Source organism: Hippocampus guttulatus, chromosome 7 (genome assembly GCF_054856545.1).
Source record: "Hippocampus guttulatus isolate MCC_2025c chromosome 7, RoL_Hgut_1.0, whole genome shotgun sequence".
NCBI lineage: Eukaryota > Metazoa > Chordata > Actinopteri > Syngnathiformes > Syngnathidae > Hippocampus > Hippocampus guttulatus.
Window position 1 is genome coordinate 23,548,452 of NC_141267.1, and position 15,800 is coordinate 23,564,251.

At 48.9% G+C, this 15,800-nt stretch overlaps 3 protein-coding genes across 5 annotated transcripts; 1 reads left to right on the top strand and 2 right to left on the bottom strand.

Moving 5' to 3' along the window:
* Positions 1-408: 408 nt before the first annotated feature.
* commd2 (COMM domain containing 2) lies at positions 409-3,274 on the bottom strand. 3 transcript variants are annotated; one of them, XM_086115204.1, is made up of 6 exons: positions 3,109-3,274; positions 2,749-2,823; positions 2,493-2,575; positions 1,911-1,985; positions 1,625-1,774; positions 409-1,531 (listed from the first exon to the last, which is right to left on the bottom strand). In XM_086115204.1, the coding sequence occupies exons 1-6, from the start codon at positions 3,173-3,175 to the stop codon at positions 1,322-1,324; spliced, it is 660 nt and encodes a 219-aa protein (XP_085971330.1). In that variant the 5' UTR covers positions 3,176-3,274; the 3' UTR covers positions 409-1,321. The 3 variants fall into 3 exon arrangements, with proteins under 3 accessions (XP_085971330.1, XP_085971331.1, XP_085971329.1); XM_086115205.1 differs by having other exon boundaries at positions 1,676-1,774; positions 2,749-2,826; XM_086115203.1 differs by having other exon boundaries at positions 2,749-2,826.
* Positions 3,275-3,852: 578 nt separating this feature from the next.
* On the bottom strand, positions 3,853-12,708 carry lmnb2 (lamin B2). Its single transcript, XM_086115611.1, has 13 exons — positions 12,252-12,708; positions 9,506-9,642; positions 9,025-9,181; positions 8,418-8,543; positions 8,225-8,323; positions 8,039-8,110; positions 7,808-7,933; positions 7,506-7,726; positions 6,782-7,019; positions 6,595-6,702; positions 6,166-6,285; positions 5,986-6,081; positions 3,853-5,739 (listed from the first exon to the last, which is right to left on the bottom strand). The coding sequence occupies exons 1-13, from the start codon at positions 12,477-12,479 to the stop codon at positions 5,704-5,706; spliced, it is 1,764 nt and encodes a 587-aa protein (XP_085971737.1). The 5' UTR covers positions 12,480-12,708; the 3' UTR covers positions 3,853-5,703.
* Positions 12,709-14,072: 1,364 nt separating this feature from the next.
* Positions 14,073-15,800, top strand: rpl36 (ribosomal protein L36). The gene is made up of 4 exons (XM_086116522.1): positions 14,073-14,140; positions 15,201-15,295; positions 15,400-15,534; positions 15,685-15,800. Exons 2-4 carry the CDS (start codon positions 15,203-15,205, stop codon positions 15,772-15,774), a joined length of 318 nt encoding a protein of 105 aa, XP_085972648.1. The 5' UTR covers positions 14,073-14,140; positions 15,201-15,202; the 3' UTR covers positions 15,775-15,800.

The following is a 15,800-nucleotide window of genomic DNA, read 5'->3' on the forward strand; positions in this document are numbered from 1 at the left end:
CAGAAACCCACTGTAATGGCTTAGGGAGTCACGTTGCTGGAATAGAAATCTTGTTTATTTATTTCTGTGTATATACCGTATATATACATATATACAGTATGTATATGTGTGTGTGTATGTGTATATGAGGGACAAAAACCCTGGTGTTAAAGCCCCACTTAAAATGATGTTGCACATTAACACTGGAACTACTTTAGTGTGGTCATGCTCAAAAGGTACTGATGATCTTGAATTAGTACATTCTAACGAGCCTGCATGCTAACACACGCGTACGCGCAAACACACACACTACTTAGGAATCGTAAACAGTCATTTGTTCCAGGACTGTGACATCATACAACCTTTGTTAACAAGTGTACAAGCAAGCTTGAAATCACATTTTCAGCCGCACAAATCAAAATATGTCAATCAGAAAAAAAGGCAGCCTTTAATGACAGAAGTGGTAAGGTGAAGGCGATTGGCATCGTCACCTTTTGAACACATTTAAGAAATATTGCGTGCAGAACACCACTTCCCACGAGTCGCGGTTTAAGGGTACACACATTAATGCAAAAAATGATGCGCTATCATGAAAATGCACTTGCCAATGCCAATACTGTCGTCGTAAATCAGTGACTCCTCCTTCCTGCATTGGCTTGGGCCAATGAAAAGCTCAGATATTGTTCGCCTCATAGGATTGAGGGTCGGATCTAGCCAACTGCACTCTTCTTCTTGTTTGAGTTTTTTTTCTTATTTTCTGGAAACTACCAAAAATGACATAATCGGCGATTATGCTCTTTGGCTAACGATATGAATGTGATGTACCAACATACAAATCTCCCATCCTTGTAGGAATAAAGTTTTAAACTTTTTTTTGCTTGCAGGGGGTCTCACCTTGATTCGCAAATCATCACTATAGAAGCATACCACAGGGGGGGGGGGGGGGGGGGGGGAAGAGTAGTCTTCCTTGTGAAGACAAAGAGCCGACGAGTACATTGACCTTGAGTTGGATATCCTTGCTATGTAGGCCAAAAGTGGCGTTGGAAGTTGGGAGGAAAAAACCCCAAAACAGTTACTTGAAAGACTGTCATTCTACTCATGCGCGAAATGGTCATACTATTGAAGACAATCAGCTTACTATTTACATGGCCCTGAAGCTCACTATCCATCATGGTCCACGTACTAGTAGGACAAAAGGGGCGCGAGTTGTGGAAAAATGTCACTAGTAAGGCACAGTTATTGTTCTTGTCTTGTTTTAAAAGTGAGGACAAAATAGTGTACTCGTACGTATTAATTGAGGGCGCTACTAGCATCTGGACCGCGTTGTAGCGTGTGCGAGTCGTCATTTGATGTTTCGCAAGATGCGGCGCGCATGCGTGCTCTTCAAGGTGCTTAGCGCCCCCTCCAGGATGGAGATAAGGTGCAGGAGGGTCCCCAGGTCCATGTGGAGAACCCGGCAGCTCCGCTCTGTGCCAGAACCGCGCCCGTGTGTCAGGTGCAGCTTGGTGGCCAAAGTGGGGGCCACCTGCTGGCGTAGGGAGCGACTGGCCAACTGGGAATGGGCGCAGAGTGTCCGATTAGCAGCATGTGTGTGCACTCGCAAATGCCAGACAGAACACACACACATACATACATACATACATACATACGCGTGCGCAGCCTCAGACATCCCCACAGACAAGTGGATCTGGCGCACCTGTACATCGAGCCTCCACTCCAGGTTGTGGTAAGCGGGCAAGCTGGCGGACACCAGACTCAAGACGCTGCGGATCTCGCTACGGTGCTGCTGGTACATCTGGCAAAGACATTTAATGACCGACCAGTCATTCAATTATTATGTTCGGCAAGCACATTCTCATACATGGACGTTTCACACACACACACACACACCACCGCCACCACCAATAACAACAACAAAAATCCAACATCACCTGTAGGAGGCGCTGGTTGAGCTCATCACCAAACTCTAATGACAACACCGAGTCCACAAAGTCCACCTCAGACAACTACACGCACAGAAACGGGGTAAAATGTTAGTGTCAAGCGATCGCAACATAATTCTTTTAACACTTGTGCAAACCTTTTGGCTAAATTTCCACATGATGCTAACCTTCTTGGGAATTTTGGGAAGTATCCACAGGAATAATGGGAACACACGCTCATTAACAGTAATTGAGGGATTTTTAACGGGCAGGTATCATATTCAAGCAGAAACACCCACATTTTCTTTGGCCATCAACAGATCGCGGCATAAAATGGACAGCTCTCCTTGCCCACTGGACCTAAACTCATTCTCTGTTATGCATGGCGATTCTGGTCAGATCCAAACGTTAACTGCCGCTGACAAATCTAATCGTCAAGTTCAAGAGGGCCTCGCCGCGCTTCTCTGTGAACATCAAGTTTGGCAAACCACTGGCACAGTGAGTGTGCTTGAAAAAGCGTGGCTTGGCAGGGAAACGTGAGAGTGGGAACCAAGAGCCTGCAAGAGTGATGTGTGAGAGTGGGGAGGGGACCATGAGTTTGGAGCTCTGGGTCATGAGGTACATGAGTCCCTCCACGCCGTGCCGCACCACTTCCACAGGCACCGACAGCTTCCCTGCAAACACACCGCAAATCACAACCGTGGCTCGATACACTGCAACGGCTCCGCACTTCGCTTACGTGGTCAAGAGAGCAATTTCATTGGAGGAAAAAGTCCTTGGGTGATATCTTTCAACATTTGAACTTGGTGCACAACAACAACAGTCACCCGGGGACAAAATGACTTACTGGCGGCTCCCTCGTAGACTTTGGGGCTGGTTCCTCTCATGATGAATTCCAGTGCGATGCGCCCAAACTCTCCAACTACTGAAAAACACAAAATCACTTTCAGGATTTCACTGTCTTTGCTTACAATAGCGAGAAAGATTTAATGCAGTTCAAACTAGAGCTGTGCTATTGGGGACAACATTTTAGATACATATACGTATATCTTTAGATAACATTTTGAAAGGCGGAGTCTGAAGGTAATAATGACCATCGTGACTGATATGATTGTGCTTTAATTTGGCGTGATAAAAGCGGCGGATCTCCCATCCATCCCCGTGACAGCCACTGGGGCAAGTGACGCAATTCGACGCTTATTTTTACCTGCCACGTCCACCTTGTTGAGGAAGTTGAGGTGTTCCTTATGTTCTTCGGACAATACCAGCAGCATGATGTCACAGTGATACTCCTCAGACCAAATAGAGCTCCAAAAATCTTCAACCTGGAAGTCTGATGGACAACTCCCCGCCCACTTTGCTGCTACGTCTTCTTCACCTCCTTTTCTTTCTAGATTGCGGCAGCGGCCACTCTCCCTTGCTTTGGCGCCATCTCTGGTCACGATATGAAATGCATGCCAGAATTATTCAGCATTTGATTCAAGACCATCCCATCCATCCATTTTCAACACTGCTTCTCCGGAACAAGGTCGTGGGGCTTTGCTGGAGCCGATTCCATCTGACTTCGGGCGAAAGGATCTTTCGCCCGAACCATTATCTCAAGATGGATGGATAATTTGAGTATATACTTCTCATAAATAATTTTAAACAATCTTCTAGAGCATAGGTGTCAAGCTCGGGTCCTGGAGGGCCGCTGTCCTGCATGTTTTCCAAGTCTCCCTGTTGCAACCCACCTGATTCAATGTCGGGCTTCCGCAGAGCTTGCTGATGATCTGATCATTTGAATCAGGTGGGTTGCAACCGGGAGACTTGGAAAACATGCGAAATAGCGGCCCTCCAGGACCCGATTTTGACACCTATGTTCTAGACTAGAGAATGCCTTATTTAACATCTCAGACTTCCAGACCATCACCAAACAAAGCTCACAGACACAAGTCATCAAGTAGTCAAGTTTGAGTAAATGTAAAACATTTATTGTGGGTACAAAAAAGTTCAGTTAAAATGACAAGTTAAAATGACCAATTAGCACCCCGACACACATCAAAACAGGTCTCGGAGGCACCGACTACAAGTTGGGTGCTTATGTTCAACATGTCATCACATTCTGTAATGTCACGAGTTCTGTTTGTGCATACAAATATTTGCTTTTTTGTTGTTGTTCTTTCCAAGTGATGGGTGCGTGTTGCGAGACATCCAAATGTTAGCGCTGGCTAACAGACTTTGGCCAATCCAAGAGGGAAGAGATCGGCATTGAACGGACGCATTGACGGCTAGCTGGGACTTCTAACCAATGAATCGCAAATTCCAATGGAGGTTATAAACACCCAAAATAATCACCCGGAGATCCTTAAGACAAAATTAAAGTCATATTGAATGTAAACAAACTGATTACACTGCCAAAAAAAAAAAAACCCTAAAATATCTAGTGTAAAACATGGTATGAAAACACACACACACAAAAAACACAGCGTCACGGAAGGCGTGTTTGAAACTCGCGTCACGTGACATGCATTTTTTCCTGAAAAATATAAAAAGGTCAGTTTCAATATATATCTTTTTGTTTGTCATCATTTGAGCAGCCGAAGTCAGATGACGGCGAGTGACTGCACCCCAACGAGCAAAGAAGTGGAAATGACTCGTTAGTACGCTTTGCATGAAAAGATCAAACTCGGTTCGGCACTGCGGCTCCCAAATTCAGAGGAGCGAGTCAGACGCCGGCCAATAGATACCCCACTTATACTGTGGGCAGTATGACAGAAACTGACAAACAGGCTTGCAGCATTCCGGGAACTTAATAATGGAACCCCCCCCCCCCCCCCCCCCCTAGTGGGACGAGAACAGGAACATAGAAACTTGAAGGTCTTCTCTTAACCCGTTCACTGCCAGAGACGGTTAGAGGTGTCCAAGAGCCATCTGAAGTGGGCTGGCAGTAGATGATTTCAATCGGCTGGACTAAAACAAGTCAGGTTTCAGACTGGTTCGTCAACCCCCGTCCCAAGTTGTGTACAAGTGTTCAATAAGGGGATTCCCCCCCCCCCTTTGTGCTGCAAGCATGGTCAAATATGCACAAGGATCAAATCAGCAAATTATTCATCAATGCAAACAGAACATTTTACCCGATTCTTAGGTCGATCTACTATTAAAAACAATCATTCATTGAGGCCCTGGTTGAGATTCACAATTGACTTTGTAGCTTTCCATCAAATTACCCACAATTGCAAGGTAATTCCCATGGAAAGGTTTCGAGTTGGAATCTTTCTAAAATTCCCCATGTACATTTACTGGAAACCTTCAGCAAATTTTCCACACCCACAGGTGAAATAATCTTTTTTTTTTTGTCTTTGTAGTGTTCGATACATTGGAACCGCTCAAAGGAACAATCAACCAGGCTCAAGCGGTTCTAAAAAGTTGATAGAAAGGAGGAGCTGATCACATGGCATGGCCAGTTGGCGTCATGCCAAAATCAAATGCTCATATATGGGGGGAAAACAAAAACAACAAAAGCAAAGGAAATGTTTAAAATTCAACATTTGTGATGGTTTTATGTCAACGGCGCAATGGAAGCCTTTCAGGAAAGTGATAAAAAAAAAAAAATGGAAAAAACTATGAGGAGTCTGGTGGTGACGCTGGCAGTGGGAATGTTGTTGGCCAACAACAAACCACACGCATTGTCGTCGAACAAAGGAGGGCTGCTATCAAAGCGTGGCGGCTAAGACAAACTTGGAGGCGTTCGTCCAGATGCGACGGACAGGATCAGGATGAGGACGAAGGTAGAGAGGCTCCAACGCTCGCTGCTGAGGCTTCACATGACAACGCACTCCCTGGACGCCATTTTGGCCTGCCGGGGCACACGGGCGGATCGCTTACTTCAAATGCGGCAAATCATTCACACGAAAGCCATTGTGTCATCGGTCGACGCTCCAAAATTCGCTTATCGGTGGAATGCTCTGCCCATATCGGACGGCGTACACGTCATCGTTTGGCATCCGTGACACCAGCCCCCAATTCCCAACTCGGTAGACGTCCGAACTGCCCCATCTCGCCCATCCCAAATAGGCGCACGAATGAAAAAGGGTGCGCTCACCTTCTTGTGTACCACCGGCTCCTCGCCGTCCTCCTCCTCCTCCTCCTCTCCGTTCTCCACCTGCACCTTCTTGCTGACGCTGCGTCTGGCCACTTCCTGCAGGACACGCGCAACGGGAGGAGTGAGACCGGCCGGCCGCCCGCCCCAATTTGTCCGTCGCTCGATGCGCGGAACCGTTACCTCGCCGTCAGAGTTGACCAAGCTGGTGATGACGTCACTTCCGGTACCCCAGGAAGACTGGCTTTTCCACAGGAGATCAGTGGGCGGACCGTGGGCCACGCCGGCGTCTGCAGACCACACCTACACAAGCATGCCCCCGTTCGTCTGAGTAACTCCCAAAAGCCACAGATATTTACAACTGCACATACGCGAGAATTGACAGCTGATTATGACATCAATCAATTACTATTTTTGATCATCAATGACTTGTTTGGACCCCCCCCCCACCCCTTTTTAATCGGAATCTGCCCAAAAGCTCCATATTTCAGCTTCTCAAGAGTAAACATGCAATTTCTGTCATCCTTGAGGTCTTTATGTTGCGTGAACACACTCGTGTTTCGCAGTCACGCGGCCACACAGCGAGAGAGAGAGAAAGCGCCATCGTCTTACGGTGACGGTTTGTCCGGCCTTGAGAACAAACTTCGGTGAGAACTTGTAGACGATCTCGTCGGCGTCATCCACTTGTCTTCTCAGTCTCCAGCTCCCCAAAGGCTGGTCCTGTGACCGCACGGCGCATTCTAAATACGACAAAGCGGGCAACGGGGGCAGGAGACGGGCAAAAGGCGCGGGCGCGCACCTGATCCGTGTCGTTGGCCAGGGTGACCGAGTTGCCGTCCATGTCGGTGGGCGAGATGGAGACGGCGCCGCTGGCCATGTCCTCCTCGGAGGCCAGCAGCAGCTCCTCGCCGCGCCCCATGTCGGCCAGGTCGCCCGACTCCAGGTCCGCCCTCCTGCGCTTGGAGGTGCGGGACGAGGACGAGCCCGTCACCCTGGAAACGCTCACGCGGGAAGACGGACTGGGGGACAGCTTGAGCCTGCGAGCGGGAACAGAAACGTCGCCGACGTCAACTTCGTCTCACCTAACCGGAGGACGAGATGAACGCAGTCTTTTGGCTGACTTTTGGTTTTGCTTTGACTTCAGAGCACAAACCCGATACTCGAAGGTGGCAATCATTTTGCTCGTGGGCGGCCATTTTGCGTAATACTGCCACTTGGCGTCGACTGAAAATGAGATCGCGGTGCCTTGGGGCTGTGCTTGCGAATGTCACATCAACCCACGCGGAAAAACGGGTGAGCCCGAACGGTCATCACCCGAGCCCTTCGGCACTGTGACGTCGTTTCTGTTGACAACAAGTGGCAGTAGGCGGTAAAACGGCCATCTTGCACAAACGCAATCGGCATCGGAATGCCGCGTTTAGACGAGCGGGGGGGGAGCATAGAAACCATCGGTGTCAAGAAATATTTGGACTTGAACTCCCCGCTGAAGGGTGGTCAATCGTGTCCACCTCCAACGAGCCCACCTGTGCTCCTCGCCCTCCAGGAGCTTCCTGTAGGCGTTGATCTCCATGTCCAGCGTGAGCTTGACGTCCAACAGCTCCTGGTACTCGGAGAGCTGCGTGTTCATGCGCTCGCGGAGGTCGTTCATCTCAAGGTCCCTGGCCTCCATCACGCGCCGGTACTTGTCCCGCTCCGACGACAGGATGTCCTCCAATTCCCGCACGCGGTCCTCGGCGGCCGCCGCCTGCACGCGCCGATATCGTTAGGACCGCGCCGGGTGAGGATCGGGCGGCCAAGAGGCAAAGCGCGGCGGAGGCCGGAGTACTTGTTTCTGCAGGGCGCTCAGCTGGTAGCTCAGACCCTCGATTCTCATGCGGGACTCCTGCAGCTCCTCTCTGGCCGTGCACACGGCCTTGTCGTTCATCGCTGACGACACCTTGGCGTTGTCCAGCTACAACAAAAGGTCTCACTTTGAGGTGACCCAATTTGGAATTTGGACCGGCTGCGTCGATCCAGCCGCACAAGATGAATGGGAGGCAACGCGGCGCTCGCTGACCTTGGCCTGGAAGGTCTGCTCCAGTTCGTCCTTGTACAGAAACACCTGCTCGTCGTGCTGCTTCCGTAGGTCCTGCCGTGCGCGTACGTATTGGATCAATGGCGGAACTGCTCGCCCGCGGGCGCGCTCTCTTACTCTCACACATCACCTTCTGTCACTCATTCGCACACGCAGCGATCGGCCTACCTGTAAAGCTTGGGCCAGTTTGAACTCGTAGTCCTGTCTGGCTCCCGAGTCCACTTCGACAATTCTCTGCTCTTGTCTGCGGCGAGACTCCCGAACCTCCTAAAGCGACATTTGAAGGAAAACAACCTTCGTAAACTTCGCCCTTCCCTTCCGCGGGTGGAGGCGTTTCCCGTTGCGACGAAATCATCTCCACCTCCTCAAACATGTTCTTCCTGAACTCCAGGTCCTCGCTGAGCGACTGGCAGCGGTTTTCCAAGTCCACGCGCATCAAGGTCTCGGCCTCCAGCTGCCGCTTGGCCACGGCGTGGCTGTCCTCCGCCTGCAAAGCGTTCAAATCAATTTTCGCGCCGCGTCGGCGGGCTCATCCGCATCGGACAATGCGGCAATTGAGCGGGGCGGGAGCGTTCGGCAAACAGGTGGCGACAAACTGTTGGCACGGCTGCAACGACGTTTGAGAAAACGGCGATATCCGGGCCGGGCCGCGAGCTGGTGACACATGCGCAGCAGCTGTGCCACCATTATTATTTTTCCCCCCGCCTCGTTATTTTCTCATGTCTGCCTTCAACACTAAATAAGTGATCCAATTTATCACTGGGTCGATCTAGTTTTAATTCTACCCAATAAACCGGAATATCCTTGGTCCAACTGAATTGGAAAATTGATGCTACTCTAATTTGATGAATCGATCCTGCTAGGGTACAAGGTTTGAAGTGCCCCCCGTCCCAGTATGAGCCGACATCACCTTCCCAACTGCTCGTCAGTTTCCGGATGACGTGCAAATGAGAAAAGGGGCAGCTAACCTTAGCCAGCAGGCCCTTGAGTTCAAGCAGGTCGGAGGTGAGCGCGGCGTTTTGGCTGAGCGCCGTGGACAGCGCCGCTTCGCTCTGGTTCAGCTGACTTTCCAGAGCCCCCGCCCGCGACATGGCCGCCGCCAGGTCGCCATCCTTCTTCTTGCCACTGGCACACCGAGGGAAGAAAAGCAGCGCCATCAGACATCAGCTGAGCAACGGCCATGACGCGGCCCTTTTTAGTCCCATCGGGCGGGACAACTTGAGCAAACGAATGGCGGAGCAGGTGAGACGACGCGGAGGACCTCGTGCTAAGATTGGCAAACGCTTGCGCTTCCCGAGTCCGACCGGTGTGCCATTGCCTCACAAGTGGCACGCAGTTAGTTATCCTTGGAGTGAGGACACCAAGCGTACTGGCGCGCGGGCACCAAGTGTGCTCTGGATGAAATGCTCAAAGGGATCGGCACAGCGCGTTTTCGAGATGAGGAGTCACCTGCGTGTGGCCTCTTCCAAGTCGGCCTGGGCCTTGCCCAGATCGATCTGCAGCCGGGCGCGCTCCCTGGCGGTTTCGTCCAGAACCCGGCGGGCGTCCGCCAACTCGGCCTCGTACAGATGCTTCAGGCCGCTCACCTAAACACAAAGCAAAGGGATCATCCCGGAAGTCGGCTGACGAGATCCGGCGGTCGACGGGAGACGAGAAGCCAAGTTCCAGCGGTCGCGCCGGTGCAAGCAACTTTCTGGTTTGGCTCTTCATGCATGTGACCAGATTCTTCATTGGCGCACGGTACATTGGTGTCACGTTATACGTGCAAAATATTGGACGGTGAATGTTTGTAACAAGCAGCGGTTGACAAAACAGGGTTTTCATTTCACAGAATTTTTTTAAAAATCCTGCACTTCCATTAACAGCGTAATAACTTTCATTTACTCAGCGCATCGCTTGACCGGCTGCAATTCAAATACAAGTCGGAGTGAGCGGCTGTTATACGGGAGCTCCTTTCCTTCAAGAGGAGAATCAAATATCTTAACGTGGTTCACATTCTTTCTTGCGTCGGGGGATCAAGATGAGCGTTCCGACAGATGCATTTGTGCACGTCTCCCGTGCATTCCGATTCAATTTGGATGGCGCTTGCAACTCCTAGCGCCAAAAGTCAAGAACTCAAGTTGAAAGGGTTGCAAACTACAATCCTGTTCGGAATGTGTCCGGCTTGAAGCGGTGCCGGTGAATTTTCCCCTGACATTTCTGTGATCGTTTCGCTCATGTGAAATGTTCATAGCTTCCTTTCCTGCCAGGCGCGGTGACGGCCGCCCAGAGCAAGCAAAGGAAGTCTTTTCGCTTTGACGACGACGAGTGTTCGCGATGGTATGTCCCAACGAGGAATGCGAAAAATGCGCTGAGCCGATTTTACGAGTGCTAACGCACAGCACATGCTCGCGCCGGTTTTGCGTCCGGAGGATGTGAATGATTGGTACATGTGGCAGCCTCCAAATGCAATGAAACCCGACAACGATCATAACGCAGGACCCTTCTCGAGGACTTGACTGTTCCGGCGAGCGATGAAATCGCAGCGACATTCAACACGCACACTTGGGAGAAAGACGCAATAAAGGGAGAACAAGAGTCGCGTGCTGGGTAAACGCGGTAACTCGAAACACTTGACACACTTCTGACACCAATTGGGACGGCAAACAGTGTCTTTGTGGAAGCGGTCACGACGGGCTCAAAACCCCCCTGCTGGATTTTGCGAATCTGTGCCCCCCTCTCGTAACCACTAAGGTTTAAATAACAAATAGGTCGCAAAGGGTTATTTATATACCCTGCATGTAGATCGCTGACGGACGACTTCCACTTACGGTACGCTTGTGTCCCACGTGTCTTTCTTTTTCATTGAAATATTTTAAAATGCCGCTGCTTGAATACAATGTGCGTGCAGCCAAACTTGACTTATAAGTCAAGTACAAGTAGATGTAATTTCTTCCCTCTCAACCATTCATAAGACAAATACACTTCACTTTACTGTTGATCTACTTTGTTTGCTCAAAACTAACAAACATTACATTTTGGAGGATTTTAACATTTTAAATGACAATTTTATTATTTGATTTGTTGAACTTTTAATGGAGAAGGAATATCTATATACAAAATCGTTTCCATATAATAAATAGTATGCTGATGGGGGTGATCCGAGTGTTGAATATGTCAAATATTGGCAGCAGAACTGATTGACGACATTCCTACAATTTATATGCAGCCAAGTGGACAAAAATCCCTCATTTTCTGCCGTGAAAAACACCTTTTAACCTCCACAATTACAGCATAATAAGTTTATTTAGTTAACCTTTTTTGATCCAGGTTGGGCAGCCGAGAACTTAGCAACAAATATGGAAACATTTGCACCTTTGTGATATTTTTATATCACATACGCAACGGTTTTTGGACGTCACACAGCCACATATTAAGGAAGGCCTTCACCTGGCTCAGGGGGGAAAATGCGCACTACGCGATAAAAACATCAATGATGCTTGAAAAATTTTAGTGGATAAAAGTGAAAATATTGAACGTTAAAAAAAGCAAGTAGATGTTGATTTCATTGTATTTATGAACTAAGTTTGTGTCGGTGAACTTCAGGTGGCCCCTCCACAATGACGGGCCACTTGAATCGTGTTTTTAAAAATCTGTCATTGTGTGCGGGAATTTTGCAAATTAATTCCTTTACAAATCTTACTCGCAACTTGACAGAATAACGCCGGTTGGGGAAAAAAGATAAAGTGGAAAACTGAAAACAAAGGAGCGGTTAAATGTTCGGTGGCGCGAGTTCCAATTTGGACGATGGGGAAACGAGAACAGAAAAGGGGGAAGAACATCAGCGAAGCGGTTAAAAGATGGAGGGGGCGTTGGTAGGAAATGGCGCGCACACTCAACCGCTCTCTATTCGAATTTGGAAGTCCCGGGCAACTTTTATCCGCTTGAAACGTAATCATATCGACGAGTTCCCCTTTACTAAGTCAAAACTTGCTGAAGCAAGAGGTGGTTCCTCTGTATTTGTTTGTTTTGTTTTTTCTTGGGGGGGGGGGGGGCAAGAAAGAAAGAAGCGTTCCTGCCATTTGGCCGCATGCCACCCACGTTTCGTGTGACCGTTTGAAATCTTTTGCTCTGCTTTGGCGGGATACGACCAAAGAAAAGAGGCCACGTGAAGACGATCGCGTCGAGGCGGCCCCGGTCTAATACTTGCACTCACCTCCCTGGTGGTGACCTCCTCTTTCTCGGACACTTTCACGAGCAGCCGGTCGTTCTCTAACTCCAGGGAGCGCACCCGCTCGATGTAGACGGCCAGTCGGTCGTTGAGGTGCTGCAGGTCCTGCTTCTCCTGCAGGCGAGAGATGCGGGTGGGTGAGAGCGGCGTCGAGGAGGCGGCCGCGGTCGCCGCCGGCCGGCCAACATCACGGCTTGGGGTTGCAGTCGCCATAACGGCTCGCTTTCTTTCTTCGACGATTCCTTCGCTCGTTCGGCGGCCAAGAGAGCACGCGGGGTCCGTCGTCCTCGTCGAATTTGGACGGAAAAAGATAAAGGGGCTCGGCGAGGGAAAGGACGACGGGCGATCGATCAATGGGAGGCGGGCAAGTTCTACGCGACGGCTGCGTCTCTCTCACTCGCTCGCTCGGGACTCGGGCGGAGTGGTCGAAGCGGACTCCAAAATGGCCGCCACAGCTGCCTCCACCGCGCCAAAAGCAGGGAGCGCATCCGGTCGCGCAATGCAGGATGGGAAAATAACACCATTCGACTCCGAGCTGATGTCACGGCTCGAGAACGCAGTCAGTACTTGCCATATGAAAAATGTATTGCTTGGTTCCTCGAACAACGATAGCAAAGTCAACCTTTGTTTTCGATTTCATAATTATTCTTCGCGACGTTCCATATTCCCGAATCCAGACTTACGGTGCATTCGCTGAGGGTTCGGAAAATCGGATTTCTCCCACTCGGTTTGTCCCAGGTTCGACCTCGAAGCGTTTAACGCGATTGAAAACAACAAATACGGCTTATTCCGAGCAATTATTTGTTCGTGACATCCCGCAAACTTTCATAAGTTATTTTATTTATATAAATAAGGGAATATCAAATATTTAAAGCATTCATTCATTTCACCAAACCTCATGAAGGGAGATAACGGAATAACTTCTGTGTAAATCACGTCGTGTTACGTCAGGTGCTATTCGTGGAATGTTATCGTCTTGGCTCTTACTTGTTTTTCTGATGCCTGAATGGCTTTAATGTCTGCTTTGTAAAAAAAATTCCATATTGCAACTTAATTTGCATAAATCAATGTATTTTATATGACTTAATCTTGTATCTGTTACAGCTCTATGACTGTTTGACATAGTGAAGTATTTTCTACAGTAGTTGCCACTTTGTTTTTACGTTGTAAATAATTAAATAAATAAACAAGGGAAAAAGTACATGAATTTCACTGCTTTGTCTTTTCTTATGAATAGAAAGAAGACCCATAATCCGAGCCTCTTATCGTCACAAGGGTCGCACCGTGGTGGAGCTTTTCCCAGTAGGCTGGGTACACCCTGAACTGGTTGCCAGGCCATCGCAGGGCACACGGAGACAAACAACAATTCACACTCACACCTGGGGACAATTAAGCATATTCAATTCACCTACCAAACATGTTTTTGGAATGTGAGAGGAAACTGGAGAAAACCCACACATGCACGGGGAAAACATGCAAACTCCTAAGAGGAAGGCCGGAACCCAGATTGAAACCCATGACATCTGCGGACATGCTGACATATAATTATTATACAACAGCTAAATGTGATTAAAATACATATACAAGATAATACAAAATGTGGAATATTTTTATGAATTTCACTAATATTTTGAACTCTTGTATATCACTGGTCTATGGATTCCAGATAATATAGTACGTACTTAGTACTTGAGTCGTGTAACCGTACTTCTCGAAAAGCTAGAGAAGTACGGTCAAGAACTGAACAAGGCTTCATCCTCCAGTCTGACGGTGGCGCTGTCCCGTGGACGTCATTGTCTTCCGGGTGAACCCTTCACTTGGCCGCCTGGTGCAGCCATCAGTCCTTCCGGCTTTGCCGCCATTACAGACAGCAGGTACGAATTCACCGGGATTTTCTCCAAACCAAACCCGTTTGGAATCTCAGCCATCCATCGTTTCATCTTCGAGCAATTGAATTGACAACAACCCTCTGGCTTAGCTCACCCCTTGCGTTACGTATTGTACGGAATCCGACCGAGGATATTCAAGTTGAGAGTGTCTCAACAGCCAGTATCGACTTCTGGAATGGTTTCGCTGTTACTTAGACAACACGCACGAGCTAGTACACGAAATAGGATGTTAACCTGGTGTATTATACGCCAGCGAGGAGGTTTCGTCTCACTTCTTTGAACAAGCACCTTAGCGCTCAAGGTAAACCGAGCGTCTGTCTTCAAGCGCGGAGCAGTGGTCGGTTGACCATCTGAAGAATTGAATGGAGCGGTTAACTGCAATGAAACGTCACCGCTACTTTGCAGGCATAATAGAATGAACGTAATGTGGCAATGCTGTGCGCTATGCGCAGCACATTATTTTTTGACCTGTAATACGATTCGTAGAGTTTAAAACAAAATCGCCGTGTTTGAAAACCGCCGTCAATTGTAAACAAATTCCAATTCGCGTTGCACTGAGCTTCTGTTCCTGATCTTCACGGATACGCAGCGGAGGTGTTGAGCGGGATGGGAATCGGCACGTCCAAAGCTGAGACGATGTGCTCCGAGGTTGAAAAAAATCACAGAATGCATGGCGTGATCCCAGCGGGTCGGGGATGATACTTTGTTCGGAGTGGCTGAGTTCCAAGTACTGGGTTGTTTTTTAGGTTCTTATATATATATATATATATTGGACATAGATAGTTGCCCAAAGATTTCTGTGTATTTACTCGGGAGTGTGTTATTAGTGTTCCACTTAAAAAACAAGATTGACTTGAGGTTGCACATAAATGGTGTACTCCTGCTACAGCAGTGCATCATGAATTTGCACGGAAGTGAACCTAAGTGTTGACTCTTCATTCGAAGGGCAAATTGTTTTGGAACACTATTCAGGTGCCCCTCCATCTGGTCACATTATGACAACGCAGCGGATCGACATTCACTGATGCGTTCTTGTACTTTGCAGACATGGCTATTCGCTACCCGATGGCCGTCGGCCTCAATAAAGGCCACCGAGTCACCAAAAACGTCACCGCCCCCAAACACAGCCGCCGCCGCGGGGTAAGTTTCTCTCGATCCAAGATCGGACGTTGCGCCGCTGTCGCCGGTTCCAAATAACGCTCGGCTCGCGCGTGACGCCCGCTTTTGCCTTTTCATTTTTCCAGCGTCTGACCAAGCACAGCAAGTTTGTCCGAGACATGATCCGCGAGGTGTGCGGCTTTGCTCCGTACGAGAGGCGAGCCATGGAGTTGCTCAAAGTGTCCAAGGACAAGCGGGCACTCAAGTTCATCAAGAAAAGGGTGAGGTCCTGCTCCCGTCCGTCTTTGACTGAAAATCTTTCCAAGTCAAACCACCAACAAGTGGCTGACCTCCAATTGCCCCAAATTCTTATTATTAATCAAAATTAAGTTGTGTGCTGTTATTTTAAGACTTGTTGAACTCTTGTGCAGATTGGCACCCACATCCGGGCCAAGAGAAAGCGTGAGGAGCTGAGCAACGTGCTGGCCGCCATGAGGAAGGCCGCTGCCAAGAAGGACTAATTTGTCTGAATAAATGTTTGACTATA

Bases quoted from the DNA above. Each gene is read 5' to 3' on its own strand.
- commd2 (XM_086115203.1), bottom strand. From the start codon at position 3,175: ATGCTGCTGGTATTGTCCGAAGAACATAAGGAACACCTCAACTTCCTC. The intron at 2,576-2,748 runs GTAAGTCATTTT...GTGTGTTTGCAG, and splicing joins AGTCTACGAGGGAGCCGCCA to GGAAGCTGTCGGTGCCTGTG. The intron at 1,532-1,624 runs GTATGTATGTAT...GCCCATTCCCAG, and splicing joins CTGAGGCTGCGCACGCGTAT to TTGGCCAGTCGCTCCCTACG.
- lmnb2 (XM_086115611.1), bottom strand. From the start codon at position 12,479: ATGGCGACTGCAACCCCAAGCCGTGATGTTGGCCGGCCGGCGGCGACC. The intron at 8,544-9,024 runs GTTAGCTGCCCC...AACGCTTTGCAG, and splicing joins TCAAGGGCCTGCTGGCTAAG to GCGGAGGACAGCCACGCCGT. The intron at 8,111-8,224 runs GTAGGCCGATCG...CGCGCACGGCAG, and splicing joins AACTGGCCCAAGCTTTACAG to GACCTACGGAAGCAGCACGA.
- rpl36 (XM_086116522.1), top strand. From the start codon at position 15,203: ATGGCTATTCGCTACCCGATGGCCGTCGGCCTCAATAAAGGCCACCGA. The intron at 15,296-15,399 runs GTAAGTTTCTCT...TCATTTTTCCAG, and splicing joins AACACAGCCGCCGCCGCGGG to CGTCTGACCAAGCACAGCAA. The intron at 15,535-15,684 runs GTGAGGTCCTGC...ACTCTTGTGCAG, and splicing joins TCAAGTTCATCAAGAAAAGG to ATTGGCACCCACATCCGGGC.